The following is a 21144-nucleotide window of genomic DNA, read 5'->3' on the forward strand; positions in this document are numbered from 1 at the left end:
AAATGTATCTGTTTGTATTCACTCCAAAATAGGTGTTTTTATTGCTCAAGACACCTTGAAAAACATGCATTCTTACAGTGAGCCTGCTTGCTTTTTCACAGATCTGACCTGTAACTTGGCCTGGTGATGCCATGTGCTTGTTTCAACGAATATAGATACGTTTAATGCCATACTGTGGAACATTTAAAGCAAAGCAATATGATCTCCATGGGGACAGGTGGTGGACCCTCCCCCAGAAGAGTTACATAAAACACCTTTGATATAGAAGTTTTTTTTAATAGTACTTTTTACAGCCTTGGTCACTCACAGATGATGCCAATATTAGAGGACGGCACTGCATGTACTCACGGTTTTCAAAATGATTTGTTAAAAATAGGCCAGCTGCCATAGCGATTAACAATCCAAAACAAAATATAACTCTTATCTCTTGAATGAGAAAAAGTCCTCAAAATGTTGCAGATAACAGGAAGCTGCATGAATAAGCTCCACTGTGTGACAGCCTGGGTGCCATGGCAACACTGCAAACGTCAGATTTTTGGGTGAGACAAACCGCGACTGTTTTCAGATCACCTCGTAATATTTAGAACAAAAGCCCCCAGCAGATCAGGGACCACCAGGGGGCGCCGCGTTTTGGAAGAGATTTCTGGGTTACAGCCAGAGGAGTGATGATGGCTTATTACTGGTTAAATGATAGCAGCTTTTTTGCTAATTTTGATTCATTGTCAGCTGTAGTGACAAACATTTCACACAGTGCTACTAATACACTTGGATTTGTAGGGAGCAGGACTAGAGTTAAAACAGGACTAATACTGGACTAATTAAAGGTCCTTTTTTCAAATTCAACTCTTGTGAAGTTTAAGCCATGTTATAAGGCCATTACCTCCTCAAAAACAGACCTGGAGTAGTGTTTTATTTCATTTACACATGTTTGAGTAACCCTTTATTATTAGTCTGTCTATATCTCCAAAGCTCAAAATGCTCTGTTCCACCGTGTGATGTCATAAAGTGATATTTACTGGCTAACGTTTACCTTTTCTTCAATAGAAATGGACAATACATGCATCCCGAATTTCCGACTTCCGGTCATTGCGCAATGCATACTTTTAGATTTTGATTTTTGATTTCCTAGTGGGATGCATCTATTGTCAACGCTGACATTTTCAAGTCTTTTGAACTATATCGCTTTTGTTTCTGGTTCTGATATTGTCATATTTTAGTAATGGGATTCAGACATCATAATTGTGTGGTTGTTGGATGTTCTAACAGCAGAAAATGGCTCGAGAAATGGGCTTCGGAAGTTTGCAAAGGTGAAGGTGATGGGCAGTAATGATCCACAAGAAGGACCAAAAAGGACACCTTTGGCTGCCTAAGAAATCATCTCGAGTTTGCAGTGAACATTTTGTATGTGGAGCGCCATCAAAGCAAAATCCCGATTCCTCGCTACACCTTGGTTACGAAATTTAAAAAGTCTACGCCAAAGCAAAAGGCACCAACTGTTCGCCAAGAAACACCTTCCACTGCAAAGTGAACAAGACGTGATGTTGCTGTAAAACCACAAGCACAAGAAAATGCGAGCTCAGCCTGTTTGTCTTCTGTACCTCTCACTTAACAAATGGGATCCCGCTTTGATGTCACTCCACATACAAAATGTTCACTGCAAACTCTGGATGATTTCTTAGGCAGCCAAAGGTTTCCTTTTTCGTCCTTCCTGTGTATCAATACTGCCCATCGCCTTCGCCTTTCATTATTTTTCATTTCCGTTTTGCATTTATGAAGTTCGCAAACTTTCAAAACCATTTCTCGAGCCATTTTCCGCTGTTAGAATATCCAACAACCACACAATTACAATATGGAGATATGGTTCAAAAGTCTTGAAAAGATTGGCTTTGACAATAGGAGCATCCACTAGGAAATAAAACATGGGCATATATGAAGATTAAAAACACAGTGGAGCACTTCCTGTATTACAACATGACATCACAAGGTGCAACAGAGTGCTTTCTGCTTGAGAGAAGAAGTCAAAGAAATATCCAGGATTTATGTATTAAACATGTGTGAATGAAACAAAACACAGCTCCAGGTCTGTTTTTGACGAGAACACAACATTATAATGTAGATCAGAAAATAGTGTACAGGCCTTTAAGGTCTGAAACAGAGACTAAACCAGGCGTAAAAAAGATAAAGCAGGACAAATTGATCAAAATGGCTTTCAATATTATTATTATACAGAAAACAGGGTTACAATGAGGGCTATTTGATGCAGTAAACAGTCAGATTTCTTCCTCTGAACTCTGCTCCAAACCAGACGCTTTTACTGACAGAGAATTGGCCGCGGACTTCTACATTAAAACGACCCAAGAGCCGATCACTGACAATTACAAACAATTTGATCTTGATTCAATTAAAATTTGATTATTGGCTCAGCTCTATTTCAGTCTCCATAATTTGTTGTTTTGTTGTGGTGGCATGGTAACAGAAAAGAGGAGGACAAAGAACAAGATCTCTCATCTAATCTTTTAAAATATGAAAAAGAGGTTTCATTATGTTACAACAATACTGATGCTGTTTTAGATTTTGATATACATTCCCATTTACTTAAAGGCCCTAAATTACATTATTCTCGGATCTATGTTATAATGTTTCCTCATCACAAACAGACCTGGAGTTGTGTTTTGTTTCATTCACACGTTTCATTCACACAAACCCTGCACATTTAGGCTAAGTTCCTCTCTTAAACAGAAACCACTCCAACTTATGATGTCATGTGGTAAAACAGGAAGTTTTAAACTCCACACACCTTCTCTCGAATCATTTGGATAATTTCAGCTCTGGAATTGCCAATCTCTACTAAACAAAAAGAAAAATGTAGCTGTTAACTTGAACACAATCACTACATGTCATTACAAAGTGAAACAAAACACAATTTCAGGTATGTTTTTGAGGAAGGAACAACATTATAACATGGCTTCAAGCTCACAAGAGTCAATTTTGTGTAGCATAAGACTTATTGGACATAGCTGGATCCACTCTGCCACTTGACCACTATGGGGACTAATTAGCAGAGGTGGAGAGTGCTTAGTTAGATTAACATTGACTTGAACGCCTTTTGAATAAGATAGTACTTCTTGGAGTAGTTTTAGACATATACTCCCCATATAGTATACTCATGCTCTTACTTGGGTAATATATTTGACAGTAAGAGTAAGACTTTGGTAACTTTCACCCACTGTGAGTAAAGGACAAGAGGAAAAAAAAAGCTTTACGTTAACAGTTTTAAATAATTTAAACATTTGTGTGTTCTTGTACCGCCCCTTCAGACATGATTTAGTTTTCATGTTGTCCTATATTATGCCAAAAATTACTCTGAGCTTTAAGCCATGTTATAACGCTGTTAGTTCATCAAAAACATACCTGTAGTTGTGAGTTTCATTTCATTCATGTTTGAGCAACTCTTTATTATTAGTTTGTGTCCATCTCCAAAGCTCAAAATGGTCTGTTCCACCTTGTGATGTCATGAAGAGGCAGTTTTCAAGCTACCTTTTACCTTTTGTTCAACAGAGATTGGCAATTCCAAGTCTGAAAATATCCAAATGATTCTAGTGAAGGTGTTTAGAAGTTAAAAACACAGTGGAGCACTTCTTGTATTACCACATGACATCACAAGGTGGAACACAGTGTTTTCTGTTTAAGAGCAGAACTCGGCCTAAATATGCAAGCTTTGTGTCTTAAAAATGTGTGATTAAAACAAACCAGAACTCTAAGCATGTTTTTAATGAAGAAACAACATAAGATAGCATAATACAGGTCCTTTAAATACCAGTTTTTGTCTGTTATTTGGTGTTTAATCCATGCACAAACTTCACATCATACATCAGATATTGCACTCAGGCAGTTCAGACATGAGTAATAATATATTTGAAGTAACAGTACTGTACTTTTTTGGCTCTTCTGATTAGCCTTTTGCGTTCTGTTATGAAAACCTTTCGATCGCCTCGACGTGATTGTGATGTAGTTCACACATGTATTTTCTTTGGTCTCTCAGACATGTGAAGTGCTGGTGGAGGGTGGGTGGTGCCAGGGGAATCGCATACTAAGCAGAGCCCACTGCATCAATAGAACTGCTGTGTTCATCGGCCTGTACACCGCCCCACGGAAATCAAAGGGGGTTTTCTCACATCATTAAGAGGTTTTAGGAGGGTATCTTGTCAGTTAACAGCAGATAATGAACGGAAACCTGGAGGAAAACCTGTGATTAACCAGTAAGGTGGAAGAATTGGATCATTTTTTGGGACAAGCATTGTGACTATCTCTTTGCAATTTATGCTCAAAACCAGGACTAAATCAATACTGGAACCAGTTATGAACCTTGCAAATCAGGTCTGACCCAGAACTTTGTGACCAATATATGTGACCATTATACAGAATTAAACAGCTAAACCAAAACTAAAACATGTTTACAATGCAGGATTACACCCAGACTATAAAACAGAACTAAAACTGGCATCAATTAGATCAGTATTACAAAGAAAGTCTCGTGGTAAATCGTAATTGGTCACTTTTAATGTATCGCTTTTCCACCCTCAAGGCACTCAAAGCACTTTACATCAAGAAACCACTCGCCCATTCACACACACATTCACACACCAGTGTACGCGGACACATGGGGGCCAGGTGGCTTAAGTGTCTTGCCCAAGAACACAATGACAGCGTTCATCTGTAAGAGCTAAAATCGAATCGTCAGCCTTCGGATCATTGGACAAACACTCAATCAAAAGACAAGCACCAACTGAGCTATTGTCGCCCATCTTAGTTTTTATGATGATGGTCTGAACAGAAGACGCAAAAGTGGGGTCGCGTCTTCACTTTTTATTCTGCATTTAGATGAGCGTTTTCGAGAGGAAATCTGCGTGCATACGGTGACGCGAAAGTGTGTGGAATTCGATTGGGTGATGACGCTAGGTGGTGATGTATGTGACGTAAACGTGTACGCAACGTGAGCAGATCTGAGCTTTGCGTCTTGGGCAGTGTCGACGAAAATGCTACGGCGGAGTGTATTCAACTTTTCCACTCTGGAGGCTGGTTTCAGATTTGGCCGTTTTTAAGCCGCAAAAACGCCATCACCGTCTAAACAAAAGGCACTTCCGAAAAAATATTTTGTCATTTTTACCCGCAAGCGTTCTCGTGTAAACAGACCCTTAGATTCCAATGGTTCTGCTTGAAATGCATACTGGGAGTTTCTCTCTGGATAAAAAAAATTGAAACACAAGTTTAAAATGCATCTCCATACTGTTATAGCTTTGCATAAAATGTTCCACAGTATGGCATTTAACTTCTATCTCCATAGACAAAAGCAGCTCACTCCATCGGACTGAATTACAGGTCTGATCTGTGGGAGAGGTGACTCTGCTCACAGAAGAGATCATGTTTTTGATGTATTTTGAGCAATAAAATAAAGTATAATTGAAAAAGGGGATGATAAAACATTTAAGAGACAGACAAACAGAGATAGGGAGAGATACTTTATTGACCCAGAGGGAAAATCAAGTTAATAAGCAACAACATTTCGAACCCACTAGAAAAGTTACACTGTGCACCTAAGCTCCACCAAACTGAAACGCCTTCTCCTCCGCTTCTCTTTCAAACGCCTGTGAGAAATTTCCTCTCCTCCAACTACCTCTAAAATCACTCAAAATAACGTACAATCTCTCATTATCTCCAAATATATCAAACATATGCTTTGAGGGCTGCATAGTTGGAACAAAAAATGCAGGTTCTCATCCCAAAAACAGCATCTCATTTCGCAGTCTGCCAAATTTGGGTCAGCTGGTGTGCAAAAGCAAAAGCAGTGAGGAGGAGGAGGTATTATGTCTCACACATAGAGAAAAGGTAGCAGCAGCCATGAGCTACGTGATCATCGAAAAACATTAATAGGTAGTGTTGTAACAGAATCATATAAGCAGTAAAATGAGATGTGGGCATGTTGTTTTTGCTTCTTTCTTTGTAGCTGATGATACAATGATCCTCCGGGCTAATAATGAATAATACAGCTAAAGTAATACTCCTGCAATCCAGCTATGAGCGTAAGACAGGCTGGTTTTAGTCACCAGCAAGATGCTCAAGCAAATGAGAAAAACAGAACTGAAAGAGGGTGAAAAAAGTGTCAGAACAAGGACTGAATCAGGTCTGAACCAGGACTAAAAAAGGACTAAACCAGGACTGAATGAAGTCTAAACTAGGACTGCAAAATGTTTGAACAAATGAGAAATACAGAACTAAACCAGGTTGAAAATATGTACCAGAAAAAGGACTAAACCAGGTCTAAACCAGGACTAAGCAAAGGTCTAAACCAGGACTCAAGGTGTTCAAGCAAATGAGAAAAAGAAAACTGAACTAGGACTAAAATAAGAGTCTGAACAAAGACTAAATCAGGTCTAAACCAGGACTAAACTAAGGATTCAAACAAGGATTAAACCAGGTCTAAACCAAGAATTAAAACAAGGGCTAAACCAGGACTAAGCAAAGGTCTAAAGCAGGACTGTCAGATGCTAAAGGAAAAAAAAAAAAAAGAACAGAACTAAACCAGGACGAAAATAAGCATCATCTGAGCAAGGACTAAACCAGGTCTAAACCAGGACTAAGCAGAGATCTAAACCAGGTCTAAAAGAGGACTAAACACAGGGCTAAACCAGGGCTAAATCGAGAATTCAAGCAAGCACTAAACCAGGACTAAATCAGGGCAAAAATAAAAATGTTCAAGAATTGCCAACCAGGACCAGGTCTAAAACCAGGACCAAGTAAAGGGCTAAACCAGGACTAACCCAAGACTCCTAACCTAGAATAAACCAGGTAGTCTAGAACAGCCTACATGGACTAAACCAGGACTAACCCAAGACTCCTAACCTAGAATAAACCACGTAGTCTAGAACGGCCTACATGGACTAAACCAGGACTAAAACTGTTTTACCTAATGAAAAAACAGGACTAAGACACAAACCTGAACCAAGACTAAACCAGGTCTAAACCATCTATGAACCAGGTCTAAACCAGGACTAAGCAAAGGGCTGAACCAGGACTAAACCAAGAACCCCAGCATTTGACTAAACCAGGTATGTAACCAGGGTAAAAATAAAAACCAGGACAAAACCAGGACTAGATCATGATTTAAATATATAACTAACTAACTACTAAACCAAAGACCCGAACCAAGACTAAACCAGGTGTAATCCATGCATAATCCAGGTCTTAACCCAGACTACAGGGGTGCGTTCGTAATGCTCAATCATACAGAGGCTACATTGGCCAATCACTTAATTGTGGGAACGCGATTGTGACACACGTTTGTGCTTGTGTACACAGACTAAAGCCCCAGTCAGCAACGGGACTAAAAATACTATTGTACTTCGCAAATGAGACGATTTTGACCTTGCGGTGCAGGTCTTGGGATAGTGGCCACAACCCTAGTCTATCACAAGGGAGGATAGATAGAGAGAAAAAACAGCGAGAGAGAGGGGGGAGAGATGGAGAGAGCATTGAACCAAGCGCGGAGGAAGAAAAGAGCGAAGATGAGATAGGGATGAGGGGATGAGTGGGGGTGGGGTGTCCTGAGAGAACTTCTAACTCAGTTTTTTTTTTTTAAAGACACTTGCATATTCCTCTAACCAATCACGTCTTTACGCACGGTCAAAATATTGGAACATACCTTGGCAATCCAGTCGAGTCAAAACAGCATCCGCAGGGCGCGTTTGGGCATTTTGGGTTAGTTTTAAATCCAAACGTATCCAAAGCGCAAATCCAGGTGTTAACGAGTTTCCTATGAAGCAGGTTCCTACTTAGAGCACACACGAGCAGGTTCCTACTTAGAGCATGTACGGGCCTGCTTCCAAACACGCACCGTTGCCCTTCAAGAAATGCATCGCCCCAAAAGGCACTTCTTCGGTTTATTTCAACGGGCTCGCATCCATTTCCTTGAAGCGTGAAGAAACCAAGCTTACCAAACGCGTTGATTTGACAAAACGTTTAATCTCCTGGTTAGAAAAAAAAAACGGTGTTGGTACATAGATAGACGGATAACGGTTATGTCCTGGGTGTGTTGGAGATGGTGGAGAAGGTACGTTGCAGCTGTTGGCATTCGCTTCCTCTGTGCGAAGCAAAAGCACTGCGCATCCGAGCCCCAGACGCGAGAGAAAACGCCTTTTGTAGCGACACAGGCTTAATAATAATATCTCCAATTTGGATGGATAGATAGAAAGCAGCGAGGATGACAGCAGAGGGTCCTCTTCGCTGCGCTCTATAGCCGACAATCCCGCCAGATGTTCGTATAACGCTATCAGCCGTTTCCCCCTTGGTGTGCTCACTGCGAGTTAATCCCAGTTTGAGTGAAAGGTTGCTGACATAATTTCTCCTCGCTCCAAGCTGCCCTCGGTCCGGACAACTGTCAAGCAGCAAGTCGGCGGTTCCATTTCTGACCAGAGGTGTCGTGCGCGGAATGGTAATGGCGCGTGCACAGAGGACGCGTTTGTGCAGTGTGCAGAGCTCCCACAGCCAGGAGCGGTCTATAGCTATCTCTAACACGGGCGAAGGAAGGGAAGGGAAGGCATCATTATTAATTCATGCGCGCTGAACTCTGGGCTACATGGCACGGAATGCTGCAAGGGCTTGGAGCAGTGCGAGGCCACGCTGAGAACAAAACAGGACGGTTATTTGTTTTATGGGGTGTTTGTTTCAGTATGGGCCACTAGAAATCAGATAATCCAATAATGAGATCCGATGTTGGTGTATCTTAACATGTACAAGACAAATCTCATCATCCAATACACGGCAGTTAAAGGTCCCAGGTTACTCAAAATGTACTCCTGGAATAGTGTTACCTTCTCAGAAACATACCCAGAGTTGTGTTTTGTTTCATTCACACACGTTTGAGTTATCCTGTATCATTCTGTATACAGCTGCAAATGCAAAATGCTCTCTTCCACCTTGTGATGTCATGAAGCGAGAGTTTTCAAGTTAACTTTTGTTCATTAGATATTAGATATTAGCATTTTCAGGACTGAAAATATCCAAATGATTCTAGTGAAGGTGTATGGAGTTTATATATTACTTATTTTTCTATTTTGACTTGTACATAAACATTTATAGAATTATACCTTATTTGACTAGCCTGATTTATCAGCCGGTTTCACTTTGAAGAAACCGTCTGACCTCGCAGTGTTAGTCGTTCGCTCGACAGTAGGCAGGTACTTTTTATTATTTAACCAATTGCTGCTATTTGGTCGTGACCTATGTAATGCGCCACTAACGGGGCTAAGTGGTATATTACGCTTTTCCCAAATCCTGTAGGAAGAAGGACAATAACGTGTTTCCTCTTGATAAAATTCACCAAAGATTCTCTTTGTTCCGGTTTTAAATCCCCAATCTCAGGAATCGTTGACAAAACTGAAGATATGGCTCTTCGCTGATTGGCTGGTGCCCAAACTTGTACTTCTGGGGTTTTTTGCAAACCCTCTATTGTATTTTGAGTCCTGATCTAGTTGCTGGAGAGAAATGAAACTGAGCAGAGGCACTAGATGGTGCCAGCCTGGCTAGATAATTTCAGGACTGTAGAGAAAAATCTGCACATCGTCTTTCTTGTAAAATGTGAGATTTATTAGGACAAACAGTACAACATGCAAACTAGTGCCGAAACATTGCACTGTTTGTCCTAATAGATCTCACATTTTGCAAGTAAGACGGTGTGCGGGATTTTTCTCCCTCTCCCTCTCCTCCAATGCACCCGTCTCAAGTAAATGATGTGCAAAGTTCTCAATCTTTTAAATTTCAGGACTGAAAATATCCGAATGATTCTAGTGATGGTGTATGGAGTTTAAAAACACAGCGGAGCACTTCCTGTATTTCCACATGACATCACGAAGTGGAACAGAGTGTTTTTTGTGTAAGAACTAAGCCTAAATATGCAGGGTTTGTGTGAATGAAACAAAACACAACTCCAGGTATGTTTTTGATGAGGAAACAGCATTATAAAGGGCATAAGCCCTTTAATGCCACAGTGCACTTCTAAATTGCTTTTGACAAATATGACAACAAATTGTTAATGTGTAGAAAATTATCATTATCATTCATCATATAGGCTATTCCATGTTCTGGTCACATACGCAGATAAATGGGGCTGTCACAGGGTCATTTGCTGCATGTGTAATGACAGTTCTTATTTAATACTCCTTCACTCACCAAAAGGAGTACTGGACAAATGCAAAACCTTGAGGCAATGTATTTCAATATAAAAGTTATACAACAGTCTCAAAGCTATTTACCATTGAGCTCATCTACCTACTTATTCAATCACAGATGGCTAAAAATATCTTGAAAAACCATTGTATTTTCAAACAGGATTTACACAACACATCTTCAGGAGCCTGTAAATTTTCATGTTTAGGAGTTTGAGTTTCAATGAAAACTAGTGACTAACTGAAAAAAAAAGATTGTAATGTTATTTAAACGGGAATGTCAGAAAGCTCAGATTAAAGTTAACTTGAGTCACAGAGTCTCAGACAGAGCAGTGCCTTTAGTTAGCTTCATCACCATCAGAAGGAATGTTGAGATTCTGTTCTTTTAGGGCCTGTTTACACGAGAACGCTTGCAGGTAAAAACTGCAAAATATTATATCGGAAGTGCCTTTTGTTTAGATGGTGACGGCGTTTTTGGGGCTTAAAAACGCAAAAATCGGAAACCACCCTCCAGAGTGGAAAAGTTGAATATGCTCCACTCAAGACGCAAAAATCTGGTCAGATTTGCTCATGTTGTGTACGCATTTACGTCACATACCTACAGTACACAGAAACAAACATGTTGGATGGCATGCATATCCAATCGAATTCCACACACTTTTGCGTCACCGTATGCACACAGATTTCCTAAAAAGTGAAGACGCGATGCCACTTTTGTGTCATCATGTAAACGTAGCCTTAATATTTCAGTTCTGTTGAGTATTTATTCTTCTGTATTTTTATTGACTTATTTTTGCAACCCTTTTAAAATCATTATTAGATAACAATATGATCACTTTTATAATACATATTTACCACTTTTAATCTCTCAATGTTGTTTCGAAATTCTTTTAAGAGCCCATGTTACACTATTTTCTAATATCTGTTATAATGTTGTTTCCCCATCAAAAACATCCCCTGCATATTTAGGATGAGTTCTTCTCTCAAACAGAAAACACTTTGCTCCACCTTGTGACGTCATGTGGTAATACAGGACGTGCTCCACTGTGTTTTAAAATTGCATACACACTAGAATCATTTGGATGATTTCAGCCCTGGAATTTCCAGTCTGCAACAAAACAGAAGGTAAAAGGTAGCGGTTAACTTGAAAACTAAAACTACATGACATCATAAGGCAGAACTGATCATTTAGAGCTTTGGAGATGTAAATAAACTAATAATGCAGGATTACTTAAAGGTTGTATGGAGGATTTTTTTTGTTTCAAATTGTCAATGATAGCATTATAGAGGTGCAGTAGGCTTGTAATTATGATGACCAAAAAAAAAAGAGAATAAAAATTCATCAACTCTGGACGTGGTGGGGCTAAACATTTGCCAATAGATAACGACACTGCCTCGTTATGTGATAGCTGATAGGCTGTCAATCAAACTCCCTACGTTTCTAGCATAACTGACTTGCTTGCGCGCTGCCGTTACGTGGCTTACGTACGCCTGTCACACAGTCCACAGACGCAAGACGCTGTTTACTCCACCAACGCAACGGTTCTTAGCGGCTTTTTTGACCTATATCTTCCTCGCAGTTAGCACAAAGTTTGTTGCAATGGCAGACAAGAATCCAGGAGCAGTTCGCCGCAAAAGAAAGTCCGTTTTTGAGGTCGCTGAAAGAAGAAGACAAGGGGAAAAGCAGCGAAGCCAAACTAAGGTGATTCTTGTAGATTCATTCCAGCGATGGTGCAACTGAAGCAGAAAAAGGGTCTAAAGACTGACGCACTGGTCGCCAAATTACTCCTGGACAGGTCACTTCTGCTTATTATGAAAACGTACTTTATTTCCAAGAGCTAGACAAATGTTTTTCAGGACACGAAAGCGATATCATATGTCTGAAAACGTAATTTTCAAGGCAAAGAAAGCTTGCTGCTGCGTGTTGTAGCTAGTTCATTTGCACGGAATCTCCTTGCACCCTTCTCTGCACCCCTTCCTGCTCCTCTCCCCACTGCCCGTTCCGCTCTTCTCCCTGCTCCTCACTTCTCCGGGCACGGAATCTCCGCGCACCGCTCCCCTCTCTCCTCTCTCCTCTCCCTGCTCCGCTCTTCTCCCTGCTCCTCACTTCTCGTCCGCGCACGAAATGTCCGCACACCCCCTCCCCCCGCTCCTCACTTCTCCGCCTTGCCTAACCAACACTGTAGTTAGTTGTTTACAAGTCATGTGCAGCGCACCGGCTGTAAACAAACCTGTTTCTGGCGTAAGGAGGAGGCGGGAGGAGGCGTTTCTACGTAGGGAGCTGTGGGGGAGGGGGGGTGGTTTCACGCATGCGCAACATTTGAAGAAGGACAAACAGTCGCTGGATTTCTCGTTCCTTGGAAAATCCTCTATACAACCTTTAAATGTGTGAATGAAACAAAACGTAACTCCAGGTGTGTTTTTGAGCAGGTAACAACATTATAACACGGCTTAAAGCTCACAAGAGTCAATTTTGCGTAATATAGGACCTTTAAATCTCCGTGGTCTTCATTCAGTCTCTGCAGAGCACTCACTGGTTTATGGGCCTATAGAGTAGATTGACCTATTGTAATGCCTGTCCCCTGGCCGTTCCGAGGCGTTGTTCCTGGTCATTGTGAACGGCTCTGTGGATATCAGAGCCGATCAATACTTCCATCCAGTTACATTTACTGGAAATCAATACTCGTACGGCGTGAGTGGGTTAGGCATTCACCGAGACACTAACTGTTTAAACAAGTCCAGGCGGCTCCTTTCGAGGCAATTACACGCCAGATATAGAAACATAACAAGCGGGACTAGTCTGCATAAGATAATTTCACAATCAGGTCTTCCTTGTAGTGGAATATGGGTTAAAGCACTTGTGTTTCTGATGTATGTTATAATGCTGTTTCCACGTCAGAAACATAGCTGCAGTTGTCTTTTGTTTCATTCACACAAATTCTGCATATTTAGTCTGAGTGCTTCTCTCAAACAGAAACCTCTCTGTTCCACCTTGTGATGTCATGTGGTAAATACAGGATATCCTCCACTTACTCGCTTGGGTAATTTCAGTCCGGGAATGTCCAATTTCTGCTAAACAAGATGTAAATGCTTAGCCAGGCTGGTGCCACCTAGTGCCTCCGCTCAATTTCATTTCTCTCCAGCGACTAGGTTAGGAATCAAAATACAATAGATGGTTCACAAAAACCCCGGAAGTGCAAGTTGGGGCACCAGCCAAACAGCAAAGAGTGATATAGTCAGTGTTGTCAACGATTCCCAAGATTGAGGATTTAAAGCCAGAATAAAGTGAATGTTTGGTGAATTTTATCAAAGGGAAAGACGATATTGACCTTCTTCCTACGGGATTTGGGAAAAGCAAAAAAAGGATATACCAGTTAACCCCGTTAGCAGCGCATTACATCCGTCATGACCAAATAGCTGTGATTGGTTAAATTTAAAAAAGTACCCGCATACCGTCGAGCAAACGAAATCTAAGGCTGCGAGGTCAGACGAGTTTGTTTGTAGTGAAACAAAGTAAAACCGGCTGATGAATCAGACTAGTAGAAGGTTGCTGTTAACTTGAAAACTTGATGACATTACATAGTAGAACAGAGCATTTTGAGCGTTGGAGATTTCGACAGACCAATAATAAAAGGTTACTCAAAGTGTGAATGAAACAAAACACAACTCCAGGTATGTTTTTGCGGATGTAACAGCATTCTAACATGGCTTAAATCTCACTTTTGCCTAATACAACATGTCCTCTTGAATATTCATACAGGCTGATACATAGAGGAAAGGCACCCTGCAGTCACAGCTCTTATATCCTGGATACAGTTGAGTGGTTGCACAGAGACAGGGAGCATTCTGGTGGTGGGAGGTGTTAATGTCGCGTCCAGCGTGTGACCCGGAGCAGCGCGTGGAGCCTTCGTCAGCTGACAGGTGGCCAGGCGGTGACTGTAAAACGCTCAGATCATTGTTCTGTGGTTTACTGTGGGACCAACTCATATCACCACCTCCTCCATGACGCACGCCACCCGTTACACTGAGCTGAAATGTAAACCAAACCAGGAAATGCTGTATTTTGTACGTGTGTTGTAGCTGTAGCAGTCGCAGAACCTGATACCTTTGCCTCACCACCATAGACTGTATAAAGAAGTGGACTAAGGGAGTGTGACGTCACCTATAGCATTTGCCTCCAGTCAAATGAAGCTCATGAGGCTTGCAGTTATAGGGCGAATTTGGAGCCAAGTTCAATATTAGGAATAGAAATTTATTGCATGCAAAATAGCAAAATAAAAACCCCAGGATCATGTAGAGCAGATTAATTCGAACATTTTAAGACCAAAATGATGAGGCTTACTGCAGCAGTTACAGAGAGAGGGGTGATAATTTTAATTTAAAGACAATTGGAAGTAGCTTGCCACTAGTGTGGGGAGTAAATTGTAAAGTAAACCATCTGTCAAAGCATTATAATCTTTAGTTTTTAGCATTTATTATTAAAGCCAGGACATGAAGATGTTATTGCTTTGCCTGGGATGTTCCACATGTTAAAATGAAATGTATTCATCTTGTTGTTTTTCAAATCCAGGTGTTTTTATTGCTCAAAAATACCTTAAAAACATTTTCTACAGCACTGATCTGACCTGTAACTTAGCCTGTATGTTTCCATGGAAATTGAAGTTAATGCCATGGAACATTCTAGTCCAGACATGGCAAATTTGGCCATTGATATAATTATATTTGGCTCACGAGATCATATCAAATATGTATTAGAGCTGCCCGCCGGCTACAGATAGGCTATAGAAACATTATTTATTTAAAATTGTGTTATTATTTTGTATTATGCATGTTCTGGATTCAATGCTTAAGCAAAATTATTATTAGACATTTATTTAAATAAGAAAAGGTTTAACATTACATATCTCGAAAGAAGTGAAAACATGTAGAACATGTTGTTGAAATTTTGCAATAAATATTTAGTTTGACCCACGACTTCAACCCAGTTTTTAATTTTGGCCTCTGTGAATTTGAGTTTGACACCCCTGTTCTAGTCAAAGCAGTAACTTCTTGGACAGATAACATCATAAACACCTGCTCCACCATAAAAGTTACATACTTCACCTTTAAATAAAAAAAACAGTATACAATAATATATATGAATAATTCTAAGGTATAAAATCATCACAAGCTTTTTATTACCATTTAATTATTTAATTCTTGTTGAGTGCCTCAGCTTTTTCAACTTTGTATTTTAGATCTCTACACGTCCAAGTAGCACTCCTGCCCCCTAAAGTTTTACATATTAATAATTCCTTGAAAACAGTCAGAAGCCATGTATCAGACAGAACCCCACAGATTCATTTAAACCTGTTTATATCCTTCCTCTCTCACATCAGCCCCTCCTCTCAGTGTTGCAGACTGCTGGTGAACTGTTGGTATGTGAGTCTGTCGGCCTTGGCTCCGGTCGGACTCTTCTGCTCCAGGTACAGGGCCCTGACGTCCTGTGGAGGGTCAACTATGCTCTGGGACCACGGGGTCTCTGTGATCCCCAACAGCTCCCGCACATGACCGCAGATCACCTGTAGGGGGCACACCGGGGGGCAGGCCTTTGATTAAGAACATGTTTACAGCGCCAGAGGCAACTGAGGTTTAAAGGTGCGTTATGCAACTTTTGGTTGGGAGTCCATCATCTGCTTGTTTCTATGGATACGGCATTGCTCTGCCTGGAATGTTCCACAATATGACATATAACAGTTCTACCTTATATTTATTCAATTACAGGTGGTTTTATAGCTCAAAAACACCTAGAAAAACAGGCATTCTGATCCGATACTAGTTTTGGTGTCGATTAGTGTCTGATTTTTGATGCCCTGATTTCTCTCTAAGCAAATTTTCTTGAAGGTGCACAATGTAACATTTTAGTTGGGTGTCGATATGCCACTCCTCTGCTTAAAATGTTCCACAGTATAACCTTAAACAGCTCTACCTTACACAGTTCTTTAAAAAATATTATTACAGGTAACTTTATAGCTCAAAAATAGCTAAAAAACAGGCATTCTAACTGTAATCGGGATCACCTCTCCACAGATTTGACCTGTAACTTGGCCTGGTTTGGTCTCCATGATGATAGAAAGGTTTAATTCCAGAACATGAAACTTTCCAGACAAAGAAATAACATCTCCACGAAGAAAAGCATGTGATGGACCATCCACCAGAAAAGTTACACAATGTACCTTTAATAAGTGCTCAGACTGAGACGGAGATAGTTATGTCATAATATCAAATTACAGAACTGAAATAAACATTGAGATTTAAACACATTGTTATATTGGTATAGATTTTGATGTGTGTCAAATGAAAGAAGTAGCTCACAAACTGGTCATTTAGAATTATCAAAATAAGGCGGCAGTAGCGCAGCTGGTAGAGCGTTTGTCCACTGATCTGAAGGTTGGCGGATTGAATCCCGCTCTCAACAGAAATCATCAATGGTTGAGTGGTCACATCCACTGATCCACAGGTTGGCGGTGCAGTTCTAGCTCCCACAGATGAATACTGTTGTTGTGTCCTTGGGCAAGACACTTAACCCACCTCGCCCCCAGTGTCTGCGTACACTGGTGTAAGAATGAGTGAGTGGTACCTTGTTGTAAAGAGCTTTGACGGCCTTCAAGGAAAAGCGCTATATAAAAATGCCCATTTACTCTTTATTCTACACTTAAAGCCCCACCGTGTAATTTTAAAACCAAAAATAGCCAGAAATAAAAGCACTCCCTTAAATGTGTCATGTTTTTAAACAAGTAAAATCATCCTTACTCTGAGTGGGCTTGCACCTCCACAAACCTGACTTTTATTTGGCCTTTAGTTTGACCCACTCCTACTTGTTTCTATGGTGATGCTGGTGTTCTTTTGGCCATAATATTCCATACTACGGTATGAAATGCATTAATCTCCATGCAGACTGTTCCAAAGTATGGTTTAATGGTTCTATATTCTGTTTCCATGGAATCATAAATGTGATGTGAGTTTCAGTTAGTATTAATATTTATTCTATTTTAAAACAAGAGTAAAAAACATTTCTTAGACTTACAAACTAAATAGAGTTAAGTAAGCAAAATGTACTTTATAGCAGACAGTCTTTGAGGATAACATGTATCAATTGCGTAAGATAAGATTTCATAATTAAATGTTTAAAAAACCTCTTTGATAAAGACAAGATTACCTGTAGACACCACACCAGGAGACAGGCCTTTGAAAAGCTAATATTTACAGTTTTAACCTATTTAGTGCGAGCTCCAACTGAGAGAGAGATGCAACAGGCGATTTCACCAAGATTAAAACATCAGCTTTGCCTTGAAGCGCACACGGCAAACTGAAGGACGGTTTTAAGCTAGCAAACAAAATCTAACTTTGCTTCGAGCTGTGGATGATTCATAGATGAAAGGGATTAAGGTTTGGTCATGTAATTAAGGCATGTAGTGGAAGAGCTGCTTGATTATGGAAAACATAGAAATCCCAAATATTGAAATAATTGAAATTATGATTAAAGGTGCATTGTGTAACATTCCTGGTGGAGAGTTTATCAAATGCTTGTCTCCATGGAGATGCTATTGCTTTGTCTGGAATGTTTCACAGTATGGTATTAAAGTTTTCTATCTTCATGGAGACCAAACCAGACCAAGTTACAGGTCAGATCTGTGTAGAGGTGACCCGGATTACAGTTAGAATGAAGGTTTTTTAGGTATTTCTGAGCTACAAAATCACCTGTAATAACTGTGTAAGGTAGAGCTGTTTAATGTCATACTGTGGAACATTTCAGGCAGAGGAGTGACATATCGACACCCAACCAAAATGTTCCATAGTGCACCTTCAAGAAAATTTGCTTAGAGAGAAATCAGGGCATCAAAAATCCGACACTAATTGACACCAAAACTAGTATCGAAACTAGATACTCATTTGAGCAGATATCAACAAAAAAAGACAGAAATGAACCTTTCCTGAACAGCTTTAGAATGATCTTGAGCTGCAAGAACAAGTATAAGAGCACATAGACTAGTATACACCCATGGACCACTATGGAACCTACCTGGACCACTGAAGGATTACAGAGATACAAGGCCAGATGGGAATATAGTGCTATGATTTAATGCTGAAAATCACTTTTATATCTAAATAAAGACTGTTTTTATGATCATCCTGGTATCTAAATCAGTAATGAATAAGATCTCTTTATTGTTTTTATTGCTGTTTGTTTATTGTGTCAATTACTTTTTATGCCTTTAAGATTCTCGTAATTATCGTTTTGTAGTTCTTACGATAACACAGTGATCACAATACTTACAGTTACTGATAATCTTGACATCCCTACTTTAAACAAGGCCCCACAGGTTCAGGGAATTGAATCCAAAACTTAATTGTTGTGAGCATTCCACTGCACCACATTGCCTCTTGACATTTGCTAAAAGGATTCACATGGAACAAACCATTTCTGTCTATTGATACTTTGCAACTCATGTTATCAATATTCTCTGGGGGTGTGAAGCTTTCTGAATGCACTTGTTAGAAGTTTAGTTAAAGGTACACTATGTAACTTTTTGATTGGGCGTCCCTTGCTTGTTTCTATGGAGATGTCATTGCTCTGCCTGGAATGTTCCACAGTGTGACATTAAACAGATCTACCTTGCATTTATTCAATTACAGGTGGTTTTATAGCTCAAAAATACCTATAAATACAGACATGCTGATTTAGCGGGGTCACCTCTCCACAGATCCGACCTGTAACTTGGTCTGGTTTGGTCTCCGTGAAGATAGAAAGGTGTACTACCATATTGTGGAACATTCCAGACAAAGCAATAACTCCACTGAAAAAACAAAAAAACAAAAAAAACATTTGACAGACCCTCTACCAGAAAATATACTCAATGCACCTTTAAATTAGACCTAATCTGATCTTAATTTTAACACACTTTGACCAGAAAGGGCTGACTTGGTTGGAATTACAACAGGTGAGATGATTTGTGTGCACACGTAAAATTTGAGCATTAGTCAACAGTTTTTCAGTTAGTCACTCTCTTTTTGTTGAAACTCAAACTTCTAAATAGAACCATGAACACTCGTATTGCTCACGGGCTCCTGAAAATGTGCCCTTTAAACTTTCTTGAGTTTTCATAATATAATAAAATACTTTGGGCAATTTTTACTAATGTGTGCATTATGTCACCATGGTAACTGTTGAACATTCCTCCAATAGGCATACACATAGAACACCCCCAGTGTGATTTCAGTGCCAAGTACCAATTACATCAATGTGAAACCCAGCAAATTTGTATGCGAAATAATTAGCCCATGTCTTAATGCATACAATTTTCATATCTTTTTCTAACTAAAGAAGTTGTTTTTTTCTTGGCAAAATTGTCTATTAAATTAAGATGCTTTTAGCCTATTTAATCTGACCTTCAAGGGAAAAGCAAAGAGGCATTTTAGTTGTAAACATAATATGAGACATTTCAAGAGGTAATAAAGAAAATAGACACATTTAACAAGGCAGTTTGAAAGGAATTGGTTCAATCGATGTGTCAGTAAAGGCTAATGCAAATCTGCCAATACCACAATTAGGCCTACAGCTAAAGCATGGTTTCAAAAATACATCGATTAACATCTAATAGTGTTTTAATTCATATTATAGATTTTGATTGATCTTGCGCAGAAAATATGATAAACTTCGTCTATGAAATGTGGCCTCTGTGTATTGATTAATTTAGTTAGTTAAAATGTGGTGTTGAAATGTTTATGTGTCTATTTCATAATCGTGTTTAGGTTACTGATTGATTATGACATAAAAGAAAACTGAATTCAGGTCTTTAAGATTGATAGAAGAATTGATAGAGATTATGAAGTTATTTTTAAAGTATCTAAGGCTGAACATGCACAAGTAGTTGTATTAAAAATGAGTAATTGAATCTTCAAGGTCCTATATTACACAAAATTGACTCATGTGAGCTTTAAGTCATGTTATGATGACTTAAAGCATATCATACCCAGAGTTTTGTGTTTTGTTTCAATCACACATGTTTGAGTGATCTTTTATTATTAGTCTGTCCAGGTCGCCCAAGCTCAAAATGCTCTGTTGCACCTTGTGAAGTCATGAAGCGGGAGTTTTCAAGTTAACAGCTACATTTTACCTTTATTTAAGTAGAGAATTACAGGGCGGAAATGGTCCAAATGATTCTAGTGAAGGTGTATGGAGTTTAAAAACACAGTGGAGCACTTCCTGAATTACTACATGACATCTCAAGATGGAACAGAATGGAGATGGAACAGAATGGAGTGTTTTCAGTTTGAGAGAAGAACTCTAAGCCTAAATTTGTGTGTGTGAATGAAACAAAACACAACTCCTGGTATGTTTTCAATGAGGAAACACCATTATATCATAGATCACAAAATAGCGTAATGTGGGCCCTTTAACTAATCAAAACTTAAATTTTGATAGTAAATACTGTATAATACCTTCATGTGGTTAAAATCAGTGATCCCAAGTTTTGGCAAGTTGCTGCAGTTCACGTGAATGAGTTTCCTCCCAGAGATGAAGTTCTCAGTAAAGCATTTCTGTAACATATAAATAAAACAATATAAAAAGCTATTGAAACCAGTCAAACATGCTTAAGGCTGCTGCTAACCTACTTTGTACTGTGGAAATCCCAAAGACTCAATCCACATGGCTGCGTCTTGACAACTCCAATGAAGGAAATAAAAGTTCTCCGTTTGTATTGATGAAGCTAGCGATTCTTTCATTGTAATGTGGATAATATTCCTAAAATTTCACAAATGAAAACATGGTATTAACTGCTACGTAATGTAACAGACATCTAAGGACAACTACCGTTATTTATTGAGTTCTTTCTTAAGAAACAGACACCAAAATGTAAGTGAGTTTGTGTTTATAGCAACA

General features: G+C 39.5%; 1 protein-coding gene across 1 annotated transcript; it reads right to left on the reverse strand.

The window, feature by feature from the left end:
* Positions 1 to 14458: 14458 nt before the first annotated feature.
* Positions 14459 to 21125, reverse strand: LOC110168255 (sterile alpha motif domain-containing protein 15-like). Its single transcript, XM_020933681.2, has 3 exons — positions 20877 to 21125; positions 20703 to 20801; positions 14459 to 15781 (listed from the first exon to the last, which is right to left on the reverse strand). Exons 1-3 carry the CDS (start codon positions 20985 to 20987, stop codon positions 15608 to 15610), a joined length of 384 nt encoding a protein of 127 aa, XP_020789340.1. The 5' UTR covers positions 20988 to 21125; the 3' UTR covers positions 14459 to 15607.
* Between the last annotated feature and the right edge of the window lie 19 nt (positions 21126 to 21144).

This window comes from Boleophthalmus pectinirostris, unplaced genomic scaffold (assembly GCF_026225935.1).
Source record: "Boleophthalmus pectinirostris isolate CB_2022bp ecotype Guang Dong unplaced genomic scaffold, ASM2622593v1 HiC_scaffold_13, whole genome shotgun sequence".
Taxonomy (NCBI): domain Eukaryota; kingdom Metazoa; phylum Chordata; class Actinopteri; order Gobiiformes; family Gobiidae; genus Boleophthalmus; species Boleophthalmus pectinirostris.

Bases quoted from the DNA above. Each gene is read 5' to 3' on its own strand.
- LOC110168255 (XM_020933681.2), bottom strand. From the start codon at position 20,987: ATGAAAGAATCGCTAGCTTCATCAATACAAACGGAGAACTTTTATTTC. The intron at 20,802-20,876 runs GTAGGTTAGCAG...TATATGTTACAG, and splicing joins TGGGATTTCCACAGTACAAA to AAATGCTTTACTGAGAACTT. The intron at 15,782-20,702 runs GTATTATACAGT...TGCCCCCTACAG, and splicing joins CTGATTTTAACCACATGAAG to GTGATCTGCGGTCATGTGCG.